The 24,189-nt window shown below is 57.8% G+C and overlaps 1 protein-coding gene across 6 annotated transcripts in view; it reads right to left on the reverse strand.

Annotated features, from left to right (window-relative positions):
• Window positions 1–456: 456 nt before the first annotated feature.
• The window catches only part of H6PD (hexose-6-phosphate dehydrogenase/glucose 1-dehydrogenase), a 25,611-nt gene continuing 1,878 nt past the window's right edge, over window positions 457–24,189 (reverse strand). For 5 of the 6 annotated variants that reach the window (XM_029946298.1, XM_029946296.1, XM_029946294.1 and 2 more), the window contains exons 3-6: window positions 15,917–16,553; window positions 15,104–15,221; window positions 2,928–3,197; window positions 457–1,911 (exon numbers count right to left, since the gene is read on the reverse strand). In XM_029946298.1, the coding sequence (XP_029802158.1) occupies window positions 548–1,911; window positions 2,928–3,197; window positions 15,104–15,221; window positions 15,917–16,553 (2,389 nt within the window). In that variant the 3' untranslated portion in view covers window positions 457–547. Of the gene's footprint in view, window positions 1,912–2,927; window positions 3,198–15,103; window positions 15,222–15,916; window positions 16,554–20,675; window positions 20,764–22,584; window positions 22,987–24,189 lie in introns of those variants that run through there. The other variant, XM_029946299.1, reaches the window with a different exon arrangement.

The following is a 24,189-nucleotide window of genomic DNA, read 5'->3' on the forward strand; positions in this document are numbered from 1 at the left end:
TCAGAGGCTCCAGAAGAAGGAAAGGAGGGGACAGAAGAAAGGGGGACTTGGCCGATTTGAGGTGTTCGGACAGTTCCCAACATCCTGCTCTGCACGGGCCCTGCACCCGATGGACACCTGCATTCCCTTCTCTCTACCATCGGTAGCCTTCGTTTCCATGGGAGCCAGCTCAAGGATCAACCCCTCCGGGAAGCCTTCCCGGATTAACACTAACCACTGCATTCTTGCTGAAGCTGGGAGTTTTGTGATGCTGGTGTTAATGTGGAGCTGCCACAGGTATGTTCCTAAGGTGGATACTCCTTTCCCGAACCAGACTGGACACTTCCCAAGAGCAGAGACTCCATTTCTCCCTCACGGCCGTGTCCGGCCACACGACTGGACAGGGACTGTCAAAGGGACTGGGATAAGGCTTCGTCCTTCATCTCTGGTGGCCCAGCCCCAAGGCACCGGGTTCCAGATGGTTCCAGAAGGGCAGGTGACGGGACGGAGGGGAGGGGAGCGGTACAGGGACAGCGAGCCTGGGAGTGAGCCAAGGCCAACGGCGCCCTCACCCCAGAAACGCCTCGTAATCCATGTACCAGACCAGCTGGCCGGAACCAGGCAGGACGCCTGAAATGGGCCACTTCTTGGGCTCGTGGCCCACGCGGCTCACCAGCAGGGTGATCTCGCGCTTCACGCGGCCCATGACCAGGATGGCCACCTTCCGGGCGCGGTTGATGAGGGGCAGGCTGAGGCTCATGCGCTGCTGGGGCGCCGAGGGGCTCTCGGTCAGCACGACCAGCGGCTCGCCGTCCAGGCCGGCGGGCGAGTGCGGGAAGAGGGAGGCCGTGTGCCCGTCCATGCCCATGCCCAGCAGCACCAGGTCGAAGCTGCTGTTGGCCACCAGGGCGGAGATCTCGCTGGCGTACATCTGGGGGCCCCGGTCCTCCTCGGCGCAGAGCCGCTGGTGCAGGTGCACGGGCATGGGGTGCACGTTGTAGTAGGGGACCCTGATGTGCTGCAGCAGGTGAGCCTGCAGGGCCTGGAAGTTGGACTCGGGGTCCCAGAGCGGGACGCAGCGCTCGTCCACCTGCCACAGGTGCGTGTGGGCCCAGGGGAAGCCGTAGTGCCCGGTGGCCAGCTGCTGGAACAGGGGCACGGGGCTCGAGCCGCCCGACAGGGCCAGGTGGAAGGTGCCGGCGCGCCGCACGGCCCGCACGGCGGCCGCCTCGATGTCGTCGGCCAGCTTCGCGATCAGCTCCTCGGGCCAGGCCGAGATCAGCGGGCTGTCTCGGTACGTGGCCCTGAGAACCTGGAAGGCACTGGGCGTCGGCGCGGAGCCGGGCTCTGGCACCAGCCGCTCGGGCTGCTGCTGGGAGAAGCACAGCTGGGCGCCGCGGAACTCGAAGTCCAGCAGGTGCCCGTTCTCGGCTCCCCCTGGGTAGAGGCGTGGGGCCTCGTGGGCCAGGCTGTCCAGCAAGGGCGTCCAGAAGCCCCAGGAGGCCAGCAAGTTCTCCGTGGTGATGAAGGAGTCCTTCCGGCCGTGGAAGATGTGGGAGATGAGGACGGAGTAGGCGTCCTGCTCCCTCACGGGGCTGTAGGCGTAGTAATCGGACAGAGGGCGGCCGAAGAGGTGGAGCCCCGGGCGGCCCTCCAGCTCCTTCCAGCTCCCGGGGGGCAGCGAGGGCCTGAACAGGTTCCGGCTGACCAGCACGGCGGGGACGCCCAGCTGGCCGTGCCCGACGTGGAACACGATCTGCCGGGGGAGGCACGGGCTCTGCCCGGCGACCCAGCGCTCGCGGTTCTGCGTGCAGTAGGCCCGGTTCCTGAACAAGACGCGGACGTAGCCCACTCGCTCGTCCAGGGCTTTGCCGGACATCAGGATGAAAGGGACGCCCTCCCAGCGCAGGTTGTCTATGAGCACGAGGACGCCTGAGGCGACAGCGGGCAGCGGGGTCACACGGTGGCACAGAGAACCGGGGGGCCGCCCGGCGCGCTGGCCTTCCCTTCCTCACCTCCGCCGGCCCTTCTCCTTGCCGCACCCCCTCCTCCGGGCAGCCCACCGCCTGTGGAGCACCCCTGACCTTGCTTTCCGGCATCTTCTCCCCCCAGCAGGCACCCTCTGGGCTGCCCCAGACTCCCGCCTCCGGGAGGTGCCTCAGAGTCCCAGCCCCACTGAGAGACAGCTGACATCTCCCCTCGTGCCGGGGGCGAGATGGGCCCACCCTGGCTCCTGGCGGGAGGGGATGCTTCCCTCCAGTCTGCAGAGCCCCCGGGGGGCTTCCCTGAGGCAGGGCGGTGTGCGTGACAGGGCCTGCAGGGCGTCCCCACGTCAGACAAGACAAGCCCGTGGCTGACGGTGCTCCTGAGCCTGTTTTCCCATCTCTGCGTGACCTTGGGCAAGTTTTTGCGACCTCATGGAGCTTTTTTCTCACCTGACCTTTCAATGGGGATAACAGTCACTCGGCCTTGTGGGTCCCCACACGCGGGGACTTCACACAATAACCAGGCTGCTCCTGTCGTGGAGTTTGTGGCCTGCAGCCTTAGGGAGCCGGCGGAATGCTCGGGGCCCGTGGGGCGTCTCTGCTGGACATGTCTGAGCAGCAGGGGGACTGCCTGCCGGACGGGCCCGGGGCTGGGCCCGGACACATCTGCAGCCTCACTGGGGGAGGCTGTGGGGCTAGACGTGAGCGAGACCCGAGTCTGGACCCAGCCCAGAGAGCTCTGGAAGTGTGTGTGGACACGAACTGGACGGAGATCACCACTGGGGTGCCCTGCACCCACATGGACCCAACAGGTGCCCTGCTGCTAAGACGGGGGGAGGGGTCCGTGGTGGAGGCAAAGGAAGGTCCTCTCGGCTGACGAGCACCCTGGTGCACACCCCACCCGAGGTCCTTTCCCACCCAAAGCGAAGCGTGTCTGCGCCCGCGCCCGGCCCCCACACGCACCTGCGAAGGTGGGCGTCCGGCTGTGGAAGGTGTCGGGCTTCTGCTGCTCTCGGCGCACCTGCTCGCTGTACGCCTGGTACTGGCCCAGGACGGCGCTGCCCTTCTGCAGGCCCCGCAGGGCCCGGAAGGCGCGCAGCTTGTGCTGGAGCACAGACTCGGAGCTGCTGGCGTTGTGCGGCAGCTCCATGGCCACGAGGGTGAGCACCTCCGTCAGGTGGTTCTGGAGCACGTCGCGAATGACGCCGTACTGCTCGTAGAAGCCGGTGCGGCCTGGACAGGAGCAGAGAGGGAGCAGGGCTGTAGGGAACGGTCAGCGGGGCGCCCGGGGGGCTCAGTCCGTGGAGCGTCGACTCTTTGTTTCGGCGCAGGCCACGATCTCACGGGGATGAGGCCCCACGCTGGGCGCTGCGCTAGCAGTGTGGGGCCTGCTTGGGATTCTCTCTGTCCCTCTCTGTCCACGTCTCCCCCACTCATGCTCGGTCTCTCCCTCAAAAATGAATAAACTTAAAAAAAAAAAGGGCAATGTGCCCGACTTCCCTGAGGCACACCTGGCCCTTTGCCCCCTGCCCCTGCCCCTGCTCACTCCCCCTGCTCCCTGCCTCTGCCCCTTCCTGATGTCCCCTGCCCCCTGCCCCTGGCCCAGCTCCTGCCCCTGCCCCTACAGCCAGTGTCTCCATCCCCCTGTCCACAGAGCTTACAAATATGACTTATGCCGGAGCAAATCCCAACAGGAGAAGGAAGGTGGGTGTGTCTGAGCATTCCAAGTGAAGCTCTCAAACTCCTGGGCCTTCCCAGGAATCTGCGTGGGGAAGGGTCTGGTCCCAGAAAAGGCCAGATGGCATTTATCTGCAGGTATGTGGCCCTACTCCCGCCCCTCCTCAGGCATCAACCGGGAGGTCTGGCTGCCCAGGAGCCTGCGGCATGGAGGTGAGGGCCTGGGCTCTGGGCTCTGACTGCTGTCTGCTGGCTCATGGTCCTGGGTGTCACCTGACTTCTGGGGTCTGTCTCTGCATCCTGCCCTTAAGTGGGGCCATCGGCCGCCACCCCATCACCAAGGGCACAAATGTACCCGGCAGCGTGCAGGGCCTGAGGAGGTCCCCGTCCCCAGCTTTCAGTGTGAGGGAAAAGTGAGTCTGTGAAGAAATTACCAGCAGAGAGCAGGCAGAGGACGAAGGGAGGGTCCTCTGGGGCAGAGGGGTCAGCACTGCCGAAGCCAGGGCGAGGCTGGCGAGGAGGCAGCAAGAGCCCAGGGCAGGAAAGAGCTCGGCTGGGAGGCTCTGCGGGGAGGTGAGCAAGACAGAGAGGCCGGGGGCGCAGGGGCTGGAGGCTCTACGTTCCGGGGAAGCCAGTGGAGCGCCGGCAGCAGGAGACAAGATCCCGGCCTGCTGGGGGGAATGGACACCGGAGCAAGGAGGAGGCTGTGCGGCTGCCCCAGTGCAAAGGGAAGGGGCTGAAGGGGCAGCAGGTGAGCCGGGGCGGGTGGACGGTCTGTTCCGGGGGCAGAGCTGACCGGATGTGCTGAGCGCTGGGGGCAAGCACGAGAGAACTGCTAGAATTGGGGCCCATGCCAAGGATGGGCAGGGCTGGGGGACACGGGGAGCGGGACAGTCTGGTGGAGGGGAAGCTGGGAGTTCCGTCCTGGGTGTGTTTAAGCTGAAGACATCCAGGTGAGGACAGCAGGCTGGCAGGTGGATTATGGATTAGAAACAGCGGAACAGAGTCAGTCATGAGAAGACAGATCTGATGAGACTATCCTGAGCACAGGATAAAGGGACAGAGACCCGCCCCCCCCCACATACACACTCACACGGTAGGCTCCCCTTCGAGATGAAACAATGTATCGTGTAGGGAATCAGACCTGCATACAAACAATGAAGGGAAGGGAGCAAGCGACCCCAAATCTGGAATAGTAAAAGCGAGGAAACGGGATAGACTTTGGGGAAAGACACAATAAAGCTCTTTTTAAAAACGGGGCACCTGGGTGGCTCAGTCAGCTGGATGACTTCAGCTCAGGTCATGATCTCATAGTTTGTGGTTCAAGCCCCACATGAGGCTTTGTGCTGACAGTGCCAGAGCCTGCTTGGGATTCTCTCCCTCTCTCTCTGCCCCTCCCCTACTTGTGCTCTCTCTCTGAGTAAATAACTTAAAAAAATTTTTTTTAATGGCTTGGTTGGTCCTGACCTCAACCGCAGTAATTTCTTACTTGACACGTCTCCAAAGGCAAGAGAATCAAAAGTAAAAATGAACTATTGGGACCTCAACAAGATAAAAAGCTTCTGCATTGCAAAGGAAACAATCAACAAAACTAATAGGCAACCGACGGAATGGGGAAAGATAGTTGCAAATGACATACTGGATAAAGGGCTAGTATCCAAAATCTATTAGGAATTCATCAAACTCCACACCGGAAAAACGAATAATCCAGTGAATAAATGGGCAGAAGACATGAATAGACACTTTTCCAAAGAGGATATCCAGATGGCCAATAGACACATGAAACGATGCTCAGCGTCACTTATCATCAGGAAAATACACATCAAGACCACACTGAGATACCACCTCACGCTGGTCAGAGTGGCTAAAATGAACAAATCGAGAGACTACAGATGCTGGCGAGGGTGTGGAGAGATGGGCACCCTCCTACACTGTTGGTGGGAATGTAAGCTGGTGCAGCCGCTCTGGAAAACAGTGTGGAGGTGTCTCAGAAAATTAATAATAGAACTCCCCTATGACCCAGCAATAGCACTGTTGGGGATTTACCCAAGGGATACAGAAGTGCTGATGCATAGGGGCACACGTACCACAATGTTCATAGCGGCACTTTCTACAATAGCCAAAATCATGGAAAGAGCCTAAATGTCCATCAACGGATGAATGGATCAAGAAGATGTGGTGTATATACACAACAAAATACTACATGACACTGAGAAGGGATGAAATCTGGCCATTTGTAGCAAAGTGGATGGACCTCGAGGGTGTCATGCTAAGTGAAATAAGTCAGGAGGAGAAAAACAGGTACCATATGTTTTCACTCATATGTGGAACAGGAAAAACTTAACAGAGGACCATGAGGGAGGGGAAGGGGAAAAAAAATAGTTGAGAGGGAGGGAAGCAAACCATAATAGACTCTTAAATCCTGAGAACAAACTGAGGGTTGATGGGGGTGGGGGAGAGGGGAAAAGGGGCGAGGGGCATGGAGGAGGGCACTCGTTGGGATGAGCACTGGGTGTTGTATGGAAACCAACTAGACGATACACTATAATTTTAAAAAAATGGCTTGGTTGGGGGGGGGGGCGCCCGTGGCTCAGCGGGTAAGCATCTGACTTCAGCTCAGGTCATGATCTCATGGTTCGGGGGTTCGAGCCCCGTGTTGCGCTCTGTGCTGACAGCTCAGAGCCCGGAGCCTGCTTTGGGTTCTGTGTCTCCCTCTGCCCCGCCCCTGTTCGGTCTCTCTTTCAAAAATAAATAAATAAACTTTTAAAACAGTGGGTTGGTGGGCACACTTGTATTTGTTATATCGTAGTTCTACACGCCCTACACATGTTTAGTAAGAATTCTCTTTTATCTAGTTAATATTTAGTTTAAACAAGCAAAAAGAAGTGGCCCCTAAGTCAGCCCTGGCTGGCCCCGCACGCTCCCTCACGGGGCCGCCCGGGGTCCTCGGCACCAGGCCTGAGCACCTGCCCCAACCAGGCTCGCGGTGCGTGCGTGTGCCAGCTGGATGGTGAGGAAGGCCAGGCTGTGACTGGCAGAACGTGCCCTGAACTCCGCCCAACGTGCCATGCCTGAGGGAGCACCCGGGTTGCGGGGCAAGAGATGAACCTAGGAGCCTGCTTGGCGGAAGGCGCCCTGTCCTCAGTGGCAGGAGTCTGGGCCCTGTTCTTAGCCAGAACTTGAGGATGCGGCTCTGGCCAGCCACATTGCACCCCAAAGGACTGGGAGAATCCAGCCCGGCTGTGCCAACCAAGAGGCCAGAAGTGCCCCCTGCTGAGCCGACGGCTGAGCTCCTCCAGCCCCACAGGTTCTGGTCTTCAAAGTTCTTACGATACAGCTGAGAAGACAGACATCAAGGAAAGATAATAATTATAATAACAGTGTTCACCGGCCCCTTTATTCCTCACACTAATGACGTATAAGAAGGTCTTACTTTTAAAATACAAGTTGTAAGGGACACATGGGAGGCTCGATCAGCTGAGCGTCCGACTTCAGCTCGGGTCACGATCTTGCAGTCCGTGAGTTTGAGCCCCACATGGGGCTCTCTTCTGTGCAGAGCCCGCTTCAGGTCCTGTGTCCCTCTCTCTCTCTGCCCCACCCCCCGCCCACTTGCACTCTCCCAAAATAAATATGATTACAAATACAAATTTTAGTTTTAAAAATACAAGGGAGCTACAGTTCAGAGAAATTAGGTAGCGTGTCCAAGCCCACAGGGCCGGCCAAGGGGTAGAAACGCGGTGGGACCTGGGCAGTTGGCTGCGGAGCCCGCGATTCTTACCTCGCAAACACCCCTGTTAACCTCCTAACACTCCCATTGTAACAACCATACAAGCGCACGTTCAGCTCGGGCGGGGAAACGGTCTGAGCACCAGCGGCTTTCAGGAGTGGGCGGAAGAAGCAAGCTGAGCTGGGCTCCGGAAGGATGGATCTCGGGCAAAGGTCAGGGGCCCGATGCCAGCTGGGGCCAGAGGGCAGAGGCCCCGACAGGCAGTTCACATGACAACGTAAGCCTGGCCTGGCACCAGCAGCCAGTTTGTGATTCAGAAGAGCAGACATGGAGACCAGGCAGAAAGGGCCTTGGACACTAGACCGAGAAGTCTGAGGAGCTACTAAAAGTTCCCGACCTCAACGGGTTAGGCAGAATTACCGCAGGCCCCAGCAGTTTCACTCCTACGTGCACACCCAAGGGCAATGAAAACATACGCCCACACAAACCCTCGGACACGGATGTTCAGAGGCATCATTCACAGTCGATGAGAAGTGGAAGCCACCCAACGTCCATCAGCTGATGGACAAGTAAAATTTTATCATTCGGGATAAAAAAGAAATGAAGTATTGTACACACCGGAACATGGATGCACCCTGAAAACACGCTGCTCAGGGAAAGGAGCTAAACACAAAAGGCCACCTGCCGTGTGACTCGGTTTACATGAAATGTCCAGAGGAGGCAGCTCCACAGACACAGAAAGCAGACTAGCGGCTGCGTGGGGCTGGGGGCCTCTGGGTGAGAACAAGGGGTCCGGTTCTTTGGGGAGGAGATGAAAATGTTCTAACGTTGACAAACCCACTGGACCATGTCCTTTAAGTGGGTGCCTTGTCTGATGTGTAAATTGTATGTCAAATACGACTTTTTTAAATAGGCAGGAAACAGACCCGTAAGAGAGGTGCTGTGGGACAATGAGGCCACCTCCGATCCTGCAAGACAGACTTACGGAGAGGGGACAGGTCCGACGAGGCAGCATTCGGGACAGTGAGGGAAGGAGCCAGGGCCGGAGCGGACGAAGTAACAGGGAAGCGCAAAGGTATCATTCAGGGGACGAGTAAACGCCTCCTGCTGACCGGCTGGATTCAGACCCGTGATCCGGAGCGCGGTCTCTGGAGCCAGAAGGGACCGCCTCCAGCACCTGCTCCACAGGCCCGCAGCTCTGTGGCGCCGCGAGAGCGGCTCTGTCCCACACGTAAGAGAGGGACAGCCCCGTCCCTCCCCCGAAGCATGAACGCAGTAACACGCCTGTGAGGCTGGGGACGGTGCCCGGCACACGGGAAGCGCCGGGAGATACCGGCGAGTATTTTTATTGTTACAGGAGCTGCGGACAAGGGGCCAGCGGCCGGCAACACAGAGAACAGTCACCATTTGGAGATAAAGAAATTAGACAACACGGTGTTGTGTCATGAGAAAATTCAGAGGCGGTTTAAGTTCTCAGTCTGTTGAGCCTGAAAGTGGTGACATTTGGTGCAAATGTCAAGAAGGCAGCTAGAGGTTTAAGAGTAGAGTTTCGGGAGGCAATGAGCTCCAGAGACTTACTGGATTTCACCAAACTCAAAATGCCGGCGACGGTGAGAGCATCACGGTCTTACTACCGCCGAGAAAGAGACGGGCCACCAACCACGTCGACTACGGCGCCCCGTCAACGGCAAATGCAACCGCAGAGACGTTCAAATGTGAAGGAAAGAACGTGTGTCCTGGAATCAATGGGTTGCAGACTTACGGATATAAAGAGGGCCGTAAAGCTCTGAGAACAGAAGAATTTGTGATGGAGGGAGCCCAGCAGACGCCTTCAACGGCCGTTACCTGTTTACTATTCATTAGTTTAGCGAAGCCCTAAGTAGCTCTCTGCCTATTTTTATCCTCTCTCAATGCCCAGGAGGACCACTCACAGGTTCACTACCCGCTGCGCAAAAGACAGCTTCCTTTATCCCTTAATTTCAAGCTTCAGGGGGTGCCTGTGTTTAGCACGGCCCGGCCCGGGGACCTGCAGCCCTTTCCAGCTAAGCTCTGCCTTTCCAGAACGGCCTCTCGGGGAGAGACCACACAGCCGACCGCAGGACAGGGGGCCAGCCGGGTCACCTGCGGATGCCAGCCACACTGTTTTCTACCAGTGACTGTGACCACCACTGACTGTGGACTGATTCTTCCTGACAATGATCTCTATTCCCTCCTGATATCCTTTTCCTAGATTGAGAGTTGAGGGTTAAAAACCCACTGATGTCTGAACAAGGAGAGAGAAAAGCTCAGCTGGGTTGGACAAATGGGAGCAAGACCGTAAACCCGGCTTCCAAATGGCTAGAGTCCAGCGCTACCCAAGATCGCAAGGTCACAAGCCTGGGCGCCCCACCGCTCTGCCCCCCACACCCTCGCGGGCAGCATCCCATGGCAGGCAAGACAAGCCGTGGCCCCGGTGCCTGAGGAGCGCTCCCACGGATCACCACACCGGCGAGGATGGCGGGGGGAGCAGCACCCACGCAGGCCAAGCTGTAGAAGCCTGAGGTATGAACACCGCTGTTGCACACGTTCTGGAGAACGGTCTCGTGAGACATAAGGAGAGCCGTGATGCAGTCCCACCACTTGGCCTCGCAACTCCACTTCAGAAGTAGACTCAAAGGAAAAAATATTTTTCTAATGCTCATAAATGTTCTAGAATGACAGTGGTCAAACGATTTTGTGAATAAGGGTAAGTATTATAATATGTGAATTACATCTTAATTTTCAAAGCCTGCAGAGGATCATTTAAAATAGCAAAAAGAGGGCGCGTGGGTGGCTCAGTTGGTTAAGCCTCCGACTTCGGCTCAGGCCATGATCTCACAGTTTGTGGGTTCAAGCCCCGCATCGGGCTCTGTGCTGACAGCTTAGAGCCCGGAGCCTGCTTCAGATTCTGTGTCTCCCTCTCTCTGTCCTTCCCCCACTTACAGAGAGTGTGTGTCTCTCTCTCAAAAATGAATAAACGTTAAAAAAAATTTTAATATAAAGAAATAAAATAGCAAAAAGTGAAATGCCTAATAATTGGGCAGTTCATATTCTGTGACAGAAACAGAAATTTCACAGAAATATGGTTACTAGAAGGTATGTGTTATACAGATTGTTGAAGGTAGAAGCCAACATATACGTTCCCATCCATATATGAGACAGAGAGAGACGGGGGGGGGGGGGGGGGGGCGGGAAACCAGGTGAGGGGTGGACGTGGAACAGTGTTACAGAGCCACCGCGCCCTCTGGAACCCAGCGCGAGTCACAGGTAAGGTCCAGGCAGCTCCGGAGAGAAAACACGGCGCCCTCTCCATGACGACCCAGAAGGAGAAGCGTGTCGCCACGTTTGCAATTTCATCGAACCCTCCAAACGTCCCCGAGGCAGAGGCAGCCGAGATGGTCATCGTCATACAGATGCATGCTGCAGACCGCACCCTTCAGAACGGGGACCGCAGACCCCTCCCCACTGCCTCCGTGCTGTGGGGGATCCAGATTTTCCCAGGAAAACACAGATTTCAGAAACACAAAACTGAAAGCTAGCTGTGATCCCCCCTGGCACCTTCGGGGATACCTAAAAATAAAGAGCAGCGAGGGCCAAAGAAAGAGCAGGTCCGCTGGCCGGCCGGTCGGCGCTCTCCCTGGTCGGGAGGCCCAGCAGCTGCCCTGAGCTCACCTCGCGGACGGCCTTGAGGAAGGGGGCTGGGGGCACCAGGCCAGAGGGCGGGACAGCTGGTGCACACCTGGGGGGACCCAGACTGGTGCGGTCCCTGCGCGAGAGGCACTGAACAGCCACTCCAACCCTGGGAGGTGAGCGTGCACCGTGTCCCTTCCCCGGTGTGGGCATGGGGGTTGGAACAGACTTTCCCGGGCACGGCCAGCTGCACCATCCTCGGGAAGTCTCCCTGCGTCTTCCTGTCTGGTGGCTCCATCAGCTCAGCACCTGACTCTTGATTTCGGCTCAGGTCATGATCTCACGGGTCGTGGGATGGAGCCCCACATCGGGCTCTGAGCCGACAGAACTGAGCCTGTTGGGATTCTCCCTCTCTCTCTGCCCTTACCCTGCTTGCTCTGTCTCCCTCTCAAAATAAGTAAGTCTAAAAAAAAAAAAAAAAAAAAAAAAAAAGCCTTCCATCCAGAGGGGAAAGTAGGGCAGCCTAGGGACGCAGGGACACCCTGAGCGCCTCCCAGCACACCAGCACGGGCCTGGATGGACTACGGCCACGGGCACAGAGGGTAGAAGCTTGCATTCTGAGGGGCCGCAGAACTTGGACCCCGTTCCAGAGCCCCCAGGGGAAAGCAGCCCAGCCCGGACAGCTGTCCCTTGGGCCATCGATGACGCAGCCCTCCCTTCAGCAGAGCCTCCCAGCGGCCGCCACGGGGGCCAGGAGGGGTCATCTCCACACAGCCAAGGTCACTCCTTGTGTAGCCCATGGTGCTGTTTCCGGAGATCCAGCCCCCCCCCCCCCTCACCGTTTCTGTGGCTCTGGGAGGGGCACCCAGGGTGAGACTGGGGAGGGGGCCTGGGGCCAGAGAAGGAAGTGCACTTCCCCGCCTCCTCCCCTTCTCGCTCTCCCTCCTGCCTACGTGGCAGCCTTGACACTGCAGCAGACTCCTCTGGGCCAGAGGCTGCAGCAGGGAAGGAGAGAGCCACTCACAGAGCTGCGGAAGGAGGGAGCTGGGGAAGTGAGCCTCACCCACTCTGGTATCTGGGGCGGGGTGGGGGGTGGGGGGGAAGACATCCAAATGACCCTGCCACCAGAAGTCCCTTTCCCGGCGCCCAGGGACAGCCCCTTCCCTTTGCGGCACTCAGGTGACAGTGCAGCCTGGCATCCCTGGGGATCCTGGAGCAGGGCCACCCCAGAGCCTCCCCACTGTGTGCCTCGGCCGGGGTGAGGGGAGCTCAGCCCTGCACTTGCCCTCCTGAAGCTTGAAGTCAGACTGCTGGGCTTAAATCCCACCTCCGAAACTCCCCCAGCGGCCCTCAGTCCCACTTAGCAAGCTGGCCTGCTATACACAAGGAGCCTATGACCCCCAGCAGGAGGTCAGCTCCTCCCCCTGCCCAAATCCCATCCCGAAGGCCGGGATGTGCTGGCCATGGGACTCACTGACCACAAGGGCACCGCCACGGCACCCACGTCTCCTGTTCTCTCCCTCCAGCCTGAACTAGAGTCTGTCTATAAGGGGCCTCCTGAGGGACGGACTCCAGAGCAGGACCCAGAGGGGAGGGGACAGAGGGGACAGGGAGGAGGATCAGCATTTGGGTTTCGGAGCCACCCCAGGCCACTTTCTCAGCAGGCAGACAATGCTTGTCCTTCCAGGTCCCCAAGGCCCAGGGGGCAGGGAGAACTCACTGCTGCCAGAGGCCCCGCTAGCTCTGGGGACAGAGTTAGCCTGTTATACCCATGACTGGCGGGCAGACAGGAGGCCACAGAGATCCAGCCCCCAGGACAACATCTCTACAAGGACAGGGCTGAACCAGCCTGCAGGACACACCCTTGCTGGTTCGAGCCCCTCAGGGGGGGCTACAGAATCCCCCCCTGCCTGCCCTACCCTGTGTCTCTGCCTCTGGGCCCAATGTCCAAAGCCCAGCTGAGGGAAAAAGCCTTATGCTCCGGGGCATCCCCTCCGAGCCCACACCCTGCAGGCAGCCGGGCCTGCACCCTGGTCCACCAGCAGCCTTGAAGGCAGAGCCACGGTGACCGCCCTCCTGGCCCTCGGCTGTCTGGCACCATCCGAACCCGAGACCCCCTGCTTCGGGCCATGCTGGGGCAAACAGACCTGCCCGGGCCTCGGCCTGCCTCTCTGCCTGCCTTCTCCCTTCCTTTCTCCGAAACCCGAAAGTGTCTTCGCTGGGCAAGCAGGCCTTCAGTGCACCCAGCCCCTGGCTCCCTAGGGATCCCGCAAAGAAACCTCCAAGTGACATCAGGTATCAAAAGGGAAATGGGGTGGGCGGGATGGAAGGAATAAGGGACAATGGTGCCAGCTGGGAACCCCAGACATCACCGTTCTTCCCCAGTGGTGGGGGGGGCGGTGCACAAAGGGGCTGCCAGAGTGGAGTCAACATCCTGGTGTCCCAGCCCTGCCCATGTCCCAGCCCTGCTGATGGCTGAGCCAAGTCTGGGCAGTGGCTGCTGCTGGACTGCAGAAGGGGATGGCGGCACCTTGTCACACCATCCCACGCTCTCCACGCCAGATCTGAAGTCCAGCTCTCTGCAGAGGAAGCGAGAGCCAGGCCCGGCCCTCACCCCCACGAGCACAGCAGACACACACTGATGCACGGAGGCTGCCCGCAGCCCAAGCCCCTGTTGAGGACAGAACAGGAAATGATGTGAAGCGCTGGGGTGGGTCCCCGAGACCCAGGGAGGCTCGGTGCAGCGGGGAGAGGGCCAGTGTCCTGATAGGGGCTCTGCGATCAAGAAATCCAGCTCCGCTCAAGGACAGCAAGGCTGTTGGAGGCTTGGCTCATGGCGCCCCCGCCAGCACCCTGCCCCATCCCAGCTGCCTGCCTGCATCATTCATTTCGGGGTCTGTCCTAATATGCCCTCCCCTCCAGTGAGCCTGTGAGGTAACGGGGGGGCAGAGGCTGTGCCTCAATACGCTCTACACAGCCACAATCCTCAAACGGAGCCTCCAGCACCAGGTACACATTTGAAGAGGACAGGAGGGAAGCTGGAGGGCGTAACCAAGGGAAGGAGAAAGAAAAAGAGTTAAAGGCAAACAGGAGACAGACCTCCTGGAGCCCTAGCGAGGCCCAAAGGGTCTGGGGCCCTCCTCTCTGCCCAGGGGCACGTTGTGGGCGTCCCAGCCCAGGCCGCAGCCACAGCCCATGGAATGAGCTGGGCACAGTGGCGCAGAGCCTGGGGGCCAAAGCCAGACCTCTCACCCCAAGAACCCGGCCCGACCGCTTCCTGCCGTGTGACCTTGGGCACAGCACCAAACCGCGTCTGTAAGTGGAGGCTAATAATAGGACCCACCTCAGATGGCCACTGCGGGGATGGACACAAGAAGAATTAGCTTTTATTTTCTTGGCTGAGAACCGACGCTTTGACCATAATGCAGTCAAGGCTCAACAAAGGGGCTGAAATCACAGAAGGCCGGCACTCCGTGGATGCTGCTCATCTCACAGCAGGGGGAGGTGACGTGCTGAGGTCACCCAGCACAGACAGGCCACCCGCGCTCAGGTCAACACTGCTCATCCACTCAGTATTTGTTCAGCACTTCGGACACGCGTGCCAGGAGCCAGAAAGGAGGCACCTGGTGCCCACAGTCCAGGGGGAGAGAGATACTGGACCAAATAAGACACAGAAAAGACTGGAGGGTGGAAAAAGGAGGCACGCAGTGCTCTGAGAGCGTGAGGGGAACGGACCTTGTCGAGAAGGCCCCTGAGAAAGGGAGGAGAGGAGAGGCAAGAAGCAGCTCTGGAAAGAGGGCGCGGGTGCCAGCACCTGGGGCAGCTCTGACGGTCCCTGACACACTCACGTAGAACTCAGGGTACATTCCAGGTCTGGGCCAGGTCTACCCACCTAGACTGCGTTCTCCTCAGGCAGTGAGCATGGCGCGGGCTCCGCCCTGGGGGTTAGCACGGTCCGGGGCTGGGCCACCACATGCCCACGGCTTCTCTGAGAAGCACCAGCCGAGGCGCAGAGGCTGGGCCGATGCCCGGCCTTCCCATCTCACCGGGTGCAGGGCCGGCAGAGGCCGCGCGGCCCCTCACTCACCCTCTGCGTCCACCGTCTCCTTCATGATGATCTCTACCCGCTCCACATGGTGCCGGTTCCAGAGGCCGTCCAGGGCCTTGCGGTTCTGGTCTCGGAAAGGCAGGATCTGAGCCACGACCTGTCAGAGAAGGAGGCCGGGTGAGCTGCCGGTTCTCGGGGTGAGGAAGGCATCCTGACTCCCAGGAAGGGCCCACGCCTCTCTCCCCCACCCCCTGCTCTCGGACCTCACAGCTCTGCACAGACTCGAAACCCATTAAGTAACCTCCACAGGGTTACTGGGGTCTCTAGGTAGAGCTGTTCCAGAGGTGCCTCAAGGGCACGCTCAGCGCGAAGCTGCCAGTGGCCTGCATCGGCCAGGAGGCCACCCCACGCTCCGCCACAGAACCAGGCTGAGAAGCACAGGCTTAGAGTCCCTATTGGTGTGAGATCTTATTACCAGTCTTGGGCTCAAAGCACGACTCGGGAAGACATGAATACTGAAAAAAGGCAGGTGGATGTGGAAGAAGTTAATTCTAATCCCCACACTGGGACCCACTGGAACCAGGCCAACACCAGAGTTCTGGGGCCACCTGTGTGGTTGATACAGGGCAGCAATGAGAACGCGGCCACCCCCGCGGACAAGGGCCACGCAGTCCTGCCCTGGACGCTCCGCTTTCCCTGCAGCCGCTCACCGCCTGCCCACCGCCGTCGGGACAACCACGGCAGCTCAGATCTCACAGGGCTCCGGTCTGACCCCACAACCATCAGTGCGGGTCTCCGCCGACGGGGTCTCCCTGCGCCTGGCCCGCTCCGACGCCCAGGGCTGCGGCTCACCTGCTTGCCCAGGTAGTGGTCCACCCGGTACATCTCCTCCTCTCGGAAAAAGCTCCCGAGTTCCGTGGCCAGCTGCTGGGCTGAGAGGTGGTCATGGCCGAAGGGCTTCTCGAGGACGACCCGCAGCCAGGCGCCTGGGCCAGGGCGGCAGCTGCTGTTAATGTTGCGGGCAATGTCCGCGTAGGCAAAGGGCGGCACCGAGAAGTAGAAAATCCTGCCAGCCTCCCGGAGGCCCTCATGTTGGACCCGGGCCTCAATGTCCGTGCTCAGGGCCATGTAGTCCTCACGGGTCCTCAGGCGCCGGTACCCACTCAGCCGCTGGAACTGGCCTTTGAGTTCGGCACAGCGCCCGGGTGCCACATCCACCGGGCAGGAGAGGGACTCCAGGACCTTGGCTATGAACTCCTGGCCCTGCCTGGTGTCTGTCAGGGCAGCCCCGTGGAAGCTGAAATTGTAGGCCTTGCCTGCCTCGTCCAGGTAGAGCTGGAACAGCCCCTGCCACAAGTACTTTCTGGCTAGGTCCCCAGTTGCTCCCAGCAGGATTACAGAGACGTGTCCCTGGAGCTCCCGGGCCTGCAGGCAGCCCAGAAGGGCCATGCACATCGCCACCGTGAGCATCTTCCAACAGCCAGGGCACCTGGGCACAGGTGAGGCAGACAAGGAACAAGGAAGTATCAGACACAGTTCGGGAGGCTGGGAGGCAGAGGTAAACATGCTTCAGGGCTGTGGGACATTTCCTGCCTGGCAGAAAACGGCCACATTTCTATAATCCCACAGCTCCCCTGCCACTCCCTCCTCAGCAGCATGGCTTCTGTGCCAGGAAGCTGGTGCGGAGGGGGCCCACCCCATAGTGGCGGCTGTACACACAATGCCCCTTGCGAAAGGTGGACAGCCGGGCTGCGGGCAGCGCCAGGGGGGCCCCCAGGACTGCCCTGGGACCAGAGTGCCCACCTGATGACCCATGAGCACAGGTGGCCAGGCCCATCAGCTCAGGAATGGTGGCAGGCCCTCAGGTGACGGCTGGAACTACGAGAAGCCAGGATCACCCCTATCGCTGTTCGCTTTGCTTCTCCTGCGTCTGCTGGGCTCGGGGCCCAGAATGACTGCTAATGACTCCTGGGCGCGGTAAATAACATGGACTCTGGAACCAACTGGGGTGGAATCCTAGCTCAACTCCTTCCTGTTTGACCTTGGACAACTACCCAGTCTCTCCATACCTCAGTTTCCTCATCTGAAACGGGGGTACCAGTGAGCTACACAACAGGGTCATTATAAGGACAGAATGAGTTAATATTTATCAAATGCTTGGGACACTGCCCACCACTCACGGAGCACTATATAGGTGCCAGCTGTCACTAAGGTATGTTAACAACAGCAGCCACCCGGAACAGAGTGCTTCTATGCATAAGATCTCACTGAGTCTGGACAAAAGCCCTGAAAGGAGCCAGTGGAGCAGGTGTCATTAGAGTTTCCCTCTTGGAGAAAGAAAAGCTGAGGCTCAGACGGTGAAAGAAGGTGAGGAAGGAGGGAGCCCTACGGGCACCAGGCTCTCTGGCCCCCGAGCTGACACACTGCAAATGCATGCTGCAGCCTCCCAGAGGTGCGCCTACCACCCGGGGTACAGCTAACATCCTGGCCGATTTCAGGCTAGTTTAAAGCAGCTGACACATATGAAATCGGCAAGAGGCCGCAGACCGCCACAAATGCACCAGAGGAGCTGCTTTCACTTGCCTTCTGTTCTGACTGAGGTTGTAGGGCTCGAATGTGCTCATTTCTTACTCCCCGGCTCTCCCATTCTCCGATTTCCACCCAAGGCCAGTGCTCTGGGGGAAAGGTAGGAGCGAGGCGGAAAGCAGTTGTGGTCAGCTACGCGGCTCTCAGAACTAGAAGGGGCGATGGGGCCCAGCCCGGAGCGGGGGCTGGAATACCGAACAGGGAACCAAGATGACGGACAGCAGGTGTCCCGGATGAAGGGTGAACAAAACCCTCAACAACGGGGCTCCAGTCTGGTTGTGCAGGTAGGGAAAGGGAAGTTCAAGGAGTCACCTGGCCAGCTTACCTTCCTGCATCCCGGTGCCATCGCCCATCCTGAGAGGGACCAGAACTACCCTCTGACTGACAGCATACCCCCCAGGCCCCCACGTTCCCCTCTGCCTCCTCATCTTTTATGTTGCAGTTAGTGGCCAAACCATGATGAGGCTCGGACAACAGGATCTGCATAAGAATCTAAAGGACCCTGGACATTTCCACTATGACGGCCTGACGTGGAGGGTGAAGGGACGCCCCTGGCCTTCCCCTTGCACTCCCCCCTAGCCTGTGCACTCACTCCCAAATCAGACGGGCCAGGGGACCATTCTTCCTTCTCCCTCGTCCCAATTCCTGTCCTTGGCCCTTAGCGCATTTCTCTCTCAACTGGCAATTGCCCCTGTCTGGAGGGAAGACAGAGCTGCAAGGTCAGTGCGGGAAGAGGCGGCGAGAAATCTGAAGCCCGGAGAACAGCCTGGAGAAAGGGGAGCTTCCAGCTGGCAAGCTGCATTCCAGAGCTCCTGATCCTACACCGGTAGCCAGGGCCTGGAGGGACGTGCCGGGGACACAAAAGGAGGAGTCCGGGACCTCAGGGAGCCTGGATGGGCAGGTGAGGGAGCCCCACAGACCAGTCCCTCTCCCCCAGGTCCAGAAGACTGAACAACTGCCGCGTCCCCAAGCCCGAGCCCCCAGTCACTGGGCTAACCAGCTTCCTCAGACAAGGGGAGGAATGCGGCATTTAGGTCAGAGGACCAGGGCTCAAGATCATCTCCTGGCCTGTGATCTAATGAAGTTACCTAGTCAGTTTGGGTCCTCGTTTCCTAACTGTGACACAGAGCTAATGCCACCAAACTAAATGGGGGGCTTGTGACGATTAGCCGAGGTAACGCAGGCGACAAAACTCTGCACAGATGTTACGGAACTAGCTGAGTGCAAGGGCCTCCTGGCTCCTGGGGGTGGCATAATGCCACCAACCGTGCACACTGGGCATCTCAGCACCTACAGAGACTCCCCCCCGCCCCCGCCCCTGCAGGCAGCCCTGAGGACTGACCTTGGGCATTTAGGGCACATTCCCCAGACCAGTCCCCATGCCCTGCCCCGAGCAGAGGGAGACCGTGACGGCTACGATCATCCTCCTTGCTGCCCCAATGGAAACAAACAGGCTCTGAGAAGCCCAGCAAAGTCAAGAACAGGGCCCCAGCCCTGGAGCAGGGGTGAGGCCACAGGGAAGCCAGACAGGCTCCAGCACACCCACCAACGGTTTAAACCGCTCTCGCGCTGGAAGGCTCTGCTTTTGTGGGCTTTTCAGAAGCACTCCCCCGCACCCCGCACCTCTCTGCCTGCTCCAAGAGGAACAGGCCTAAACGTACCCCTTAAAATTACACTCTGGAAGTGAGCCGAAAAGCATGGATGTGATGCTCCAAACGCTAGTACTGCTATGAATCGTTCCTATTTTTAATTAAAAGTAAGTTTTCTGTTGCGCCTAGATGGCTCAGTCCGTCCGGCTCAGGTCATGATTTTGCCATTTGTGAGTTTGAGCCCCGCATCAGGCTCTGTGCTGACAGCCTGGAGCCTGCTTCAGATTCTGTGTCTCCCTCTCTCTCTGCCCCTCCCCTGCTCACACTCCGTCTCAAAAATAAATAAATATTAACCCAAAAAAGTAAGTTTTCTTATTCGCAGCGGTCTGGTGCAGGCAGGGCAGTGTGCAAGACTGCACGTTGGGCTGAGTGGCGGTTTGTCTCCGGCTCCTGCCACCAACGGCCACGTTACCTTGATCACCTCTTGCCAAGCAGCCTGCCCTGGGCCAGGCTCCCTCGCCCCGTCTACGAGACGAAGAGACGTAGCTGACGGATCACTCCTAGACTGCTGCCCCCGGTTCCTGGCTTTTCCCAGGAAAGGAGAGGACCCCTCTCTGATCAGGAGCACCCAGCTGGGTGCCCACCTCCGGCAGCCAGGGCAGACCTGGGCAGCGGGGCCCCGGGGGAGCAGAAGGGGGACTGCATCGAGGAGCAGAGCTGATAATGGAGTGAAGACCAGACTCTTTGAGGCTTTAGCCGAAGCGTGTGAAGGACGCAACGTCACTTACGACACTTTCTTGCCAGAAACACGCTGCCCCCACCAAGTGCCGTGCCGCGGGGCCTCCTCCAGGAGGTGCAGACGGCTGTCTTCAGACAGGCTCGTCGTGGGGTCAGGGCTGACAGGGCCCATGTCCGCAGTCCTGCTGCCCTCCAGTCCAGTAGGAGGGGTCCCCCCAGGGCAGCCTGGGCCGCTCACCTTTGGAAGAACAGCTCCACCAACGTTCCCAAAGCTGTGAACCCTGACTCAGGGAGCCAGAGGGCCTGGATCAGAATCTGGTTCCAGGACGGGCCCCCCACAGGCCCAGCGGGTGCTGTGCTGGGGTGGCTGGGAAGCCACAGGAGGGGGCCGAGCTGCTCCTCTGCTCCCAGCAGACCCGGGGCGGGGGAAAGGAGCGAGAAGGTAAAGGTCAGTGGCTGCGGCCGCCCTGTTCCCTCACCCAATGCCATATCGACACCTTTGACCGCTACCTTCTATTTGCTAAGCTGGAAGGAGGGGCCCTTTTTCTTCAAATCATAGCCCAGGAGTTTGGAATTTTTGGAAGAATGCATGGGAGTAAAAGAAGAGTTCAAACTAAAGATCGTTTTTACCCAGAGTTCGAGGGGAGGGGCCTGGTGCCCCAAACAATCACTAACGCGAGTGTTTTTCCCGAACTCACCTGGTCCTGGGCCACATGCGCCAAACACACCCATGCAAGTCAAACCCTTCAGCTACTCTGCGGCCTGTACTCCTCCCTTCTCGGTCCCCTGGGGACAAGACAGGGACAAGAGTTGCAAGATCAGATTCCGGCGCCCCGCTTCCCTCCCAGATCTGAGAATCCTAACTCCCATCACCTCTTCAGGTGTCTTGGGACCCTATGGCCCCAATGGTGTGCTGGAGCCACCTTGTACCTGCCCGCAAGATGCACCTGCTGAGCATTCGGGACTTTCTCAAACCTGTTGTTAAATACAGCCATTGAATTAAAAACCAAACCAGGGCGCTCGGGGGGGCTCAGTCAGTTAAGCGTCCGACTTCGGCTCAGGTCATGATCTCATGGTTCATGAGTTCGAGCCCCGCATCGGGCTCTCTGCTATCAGCACAGAGCCCGCTTTGGATCTTCTGTGCCCCCTCTCTCTCTTAGACCCTCCCCCACTTGGGTTTTCTCTCTCTCTCAAAAAGAAAAATTAAAAACCAAATCGTACAAATTTATGACCCAAAAAATTATATTCAAAGGTAATAAACACTTGGAGCTCATCATTTTACTGTATTGTACTACACTTTACTATCAACCTGGGCTCTTGACCTCATTTCTACTAGGTCTGTAAGGTGAAGATGGTCTACAGTGGGGTGCTTGAAATGGCCCGTGCAGGGATATTACACCACAGATACCGGCTGTAAATCAGGCTCCCCCTCACCAGGCCCCACCCCTGCAGAACTGTTACGCAGCTGCCAGCAAACAGCGCCGCAGGGATATTACACCACAGATACTGGCATTTACCACCAAAGGACACCGGGTCCTGCCCTGCAGTCTGGCCTTTCTCCCCAACTCCGGGCTCATACAATCACATAACTGGGACACCAGTCAATGGGTGTCTAGAAGACTCACTGTGTTCAACACTGAACAGACTCATCCCCTGATCCGATCTACTGCCCCGGCCTCCGGAAATGGTAACTCAATCCTTCCGGGCGCTCAGGCCAGAAACTTGGGGGGTCATCCCATCTCTCAGCACATCCTATGGTCTCTATCATCAAAAGTCATCCAGACTATAACAACTCCCCACCTTCTACCACCCGACTCTGGTCCTGGCCACCGCCACCTCTGTCTGGGTTACTATGGGAACCACCTAATTGGCCTCCTGTTTCTTCTGCCTTTTCCTGAACACGGCACTCGGGGACCCTTTGAAGGCTTCCCACCCATGATCTCTTTGATCTCTTCTGCTACTGTGCCCCTCTCTAGGCTCCAGCCACCCATCCTCCTGCCTCAGGGCCTTTGTACTTGCTGCTCGCTCTGCCTGACCTACTTTCCCCTGCAGAGGCCTCACTCACTCCCTAACTTGAATTCTTTGCTGAAGTGTCTGTAAGCCTGCAAATCCCCTACCCCCATCTCAGCCCCTGCTCTAATTCTCTCCGCAGTACATATCATTCTCTAATATACTGTCCGTGAAAAGTCTATTTGTTTTATTGCCTGTCGCCCCTCCCCGTAAGAACGCACGTGCCAATGGGGTTCGCTGATGGTCTCCAGTATCCAAAGCAGGGCCTGGCCCACACGAGGGGCACAAGTCAACCCCATTTTGTAGAAGACCGCTGTCACCTGTGTGCGAACTATCTGCATCTGAATGACGGCAGAAAGGAAGAAATCTCTACCAATGACTTCGAGCACTAAGGCACAGTCCACGCTCACAGTAACACCACCAGTAACAATAAAAGAAACATTTGCAGAGCATCTAACTATATGCCAGATCCTCGAGCTTCACTTGCACCAAAGCTTTTAAATTCTCGCCACAACCCGGGAGCTCGGTACCATCACTATGCCCATTTGTACAATGAGTACAAGGGAAGCCGAGGTGCACGGAGGGAAAAGAACTTACTGGAGGGGAGGCAGCTCAGAGGTGACTGGATGTGAACACAGGCAGTACAGCTTCAGCATTTAGGTCCCACCTCCCAGTGAAACATGTGGCTACAACCCCAACGGTGGAATTTAAAACCCTGTCTTGGTGTGGACACGGATTCTGCTCCTCTAAGAGACTGGAACAACAGTGGGGCAAACAATCTATTCCCCTCACGTGTCTCAACCACGGGGAAGGCAAACAAGTCGATAAGCACAAAATGAGGCAATCCCGGTACAGCCGTTGGCACGAGTTAGCCTACAGTAAGCACCCAAGAAATGTTTGTTTCTATCATGATGAAACCAACGGCATCACGAGTAAAGGTACTTTTCTTGCTAGTTTCTTGGAACTGCTGCAAAAGAAATTAACCATCCCGCAACAGAAAAAAAAAAAAGACCAAGAAACGGCTCATCATTCTGCTTTCGTGACCTTCCAGTCATTCTGGTGAAAAAAAAGTCAAAGAAATGTAATGCTAGAAAGGTTAAAAGTCCCCACCCCAGCCCTTGAGGGATTTATAATCTGGCCCAAAGAATAGGAGGGTAAACCCTTTCACTCTGTAGGTATAGGCTTTTCACCTAACTGCTAAGAGGCTTTCTCCAGCTGTAAAATGGGGGTTATCAACCTCATTTTAACACGGGGCCAAAATAAACCACGCAGATCGTGGATGTGAAAATGTTTCAGAGGGCAATGGCGGTAAGAGCTCGCCCAAAGAGCCACCTGGGTCTCAACTCAGGGCAACAAACAGCAAAACCAGCCTTCCTGCTCTGCCCCTGGGTTAGGGTCTGGCAGAATCCACGTGAAACGTGGCACAGAGCAACGACATCTTCCCTTGTTCAAATTCCACCAACGAAGTGAGAAGCGGTTAGGCCCCTGATAAAGGTACCTCCGGGCTTCCCTTGTCCATGGCCTAAAACCATCCCTCCAAAGTAACTTAGGAAACTCCAGTCTCTGTATAAAAATAACCTGCATGTCTGCCTAGAGGAGGTATTTGTTGGGCGGTTGTGTACCCCCAAGGAAAGTTACATAAAGTACTGTCTGAGAAATGAGCTCTCTTCATGCCGAACAGGGAGCATTTTTATCTCGTGTTCCTAAAACGAACCCAAAGATCAACCTCATCGGCTCAAAACGTCTCTCCGCCTTCGATCGATCGAGGCAGAGAATGTGGCAAAGAATTTAAAATATGCCCATTCCTACACCAGTTCCCCCTCATTCTCTACCTTTCACGAGCCAGGGGGCCCGGTTGGGAGGAGAGGTGGTTGGGTGGGCAAAGAATTTAGGTTTATGATCTTTCCGGAAGTTCTCATTTCCAACCAAACATTCAAGTTTAAGTGAGCCAATCCTCAAAGATGCGGCTAGGTTTATTTCTGGAAAACTATGCGCTGGACGGGTGTGTTGCAAACGCTGATTGAAACCGAAGGGCTAAGGCCAAAGATCAAGCTGATCTCAGGAAAGCAAGCACCGGACTCCTCCGCTCATTGGGCTGACTTCCAGAAGGCCTAGGGAAAGGGACGCTGAGGCTCCCTCCACGCGAGCCTGCAAGGGCTCTGCGGAGGGGGAAGCGGACAATTTATTCGGAGGAAGCGGGGC

The sequence above is a fragment of the Suricata suricatta genome, chromosome 8 (assembly GCF_006229205.1).
Source record: "Suricata suricatta isolate VVHF042 chromosome 8, meerkat_22Aug2017_6uvM2_HiC, whole genome shotgun sequence".
Lineage (NCBI taxonomy): Eukaryota > Metazoa > Chordata > Mammalia > Carnivora > Herpestidae > Suricata > Suricata suricatta.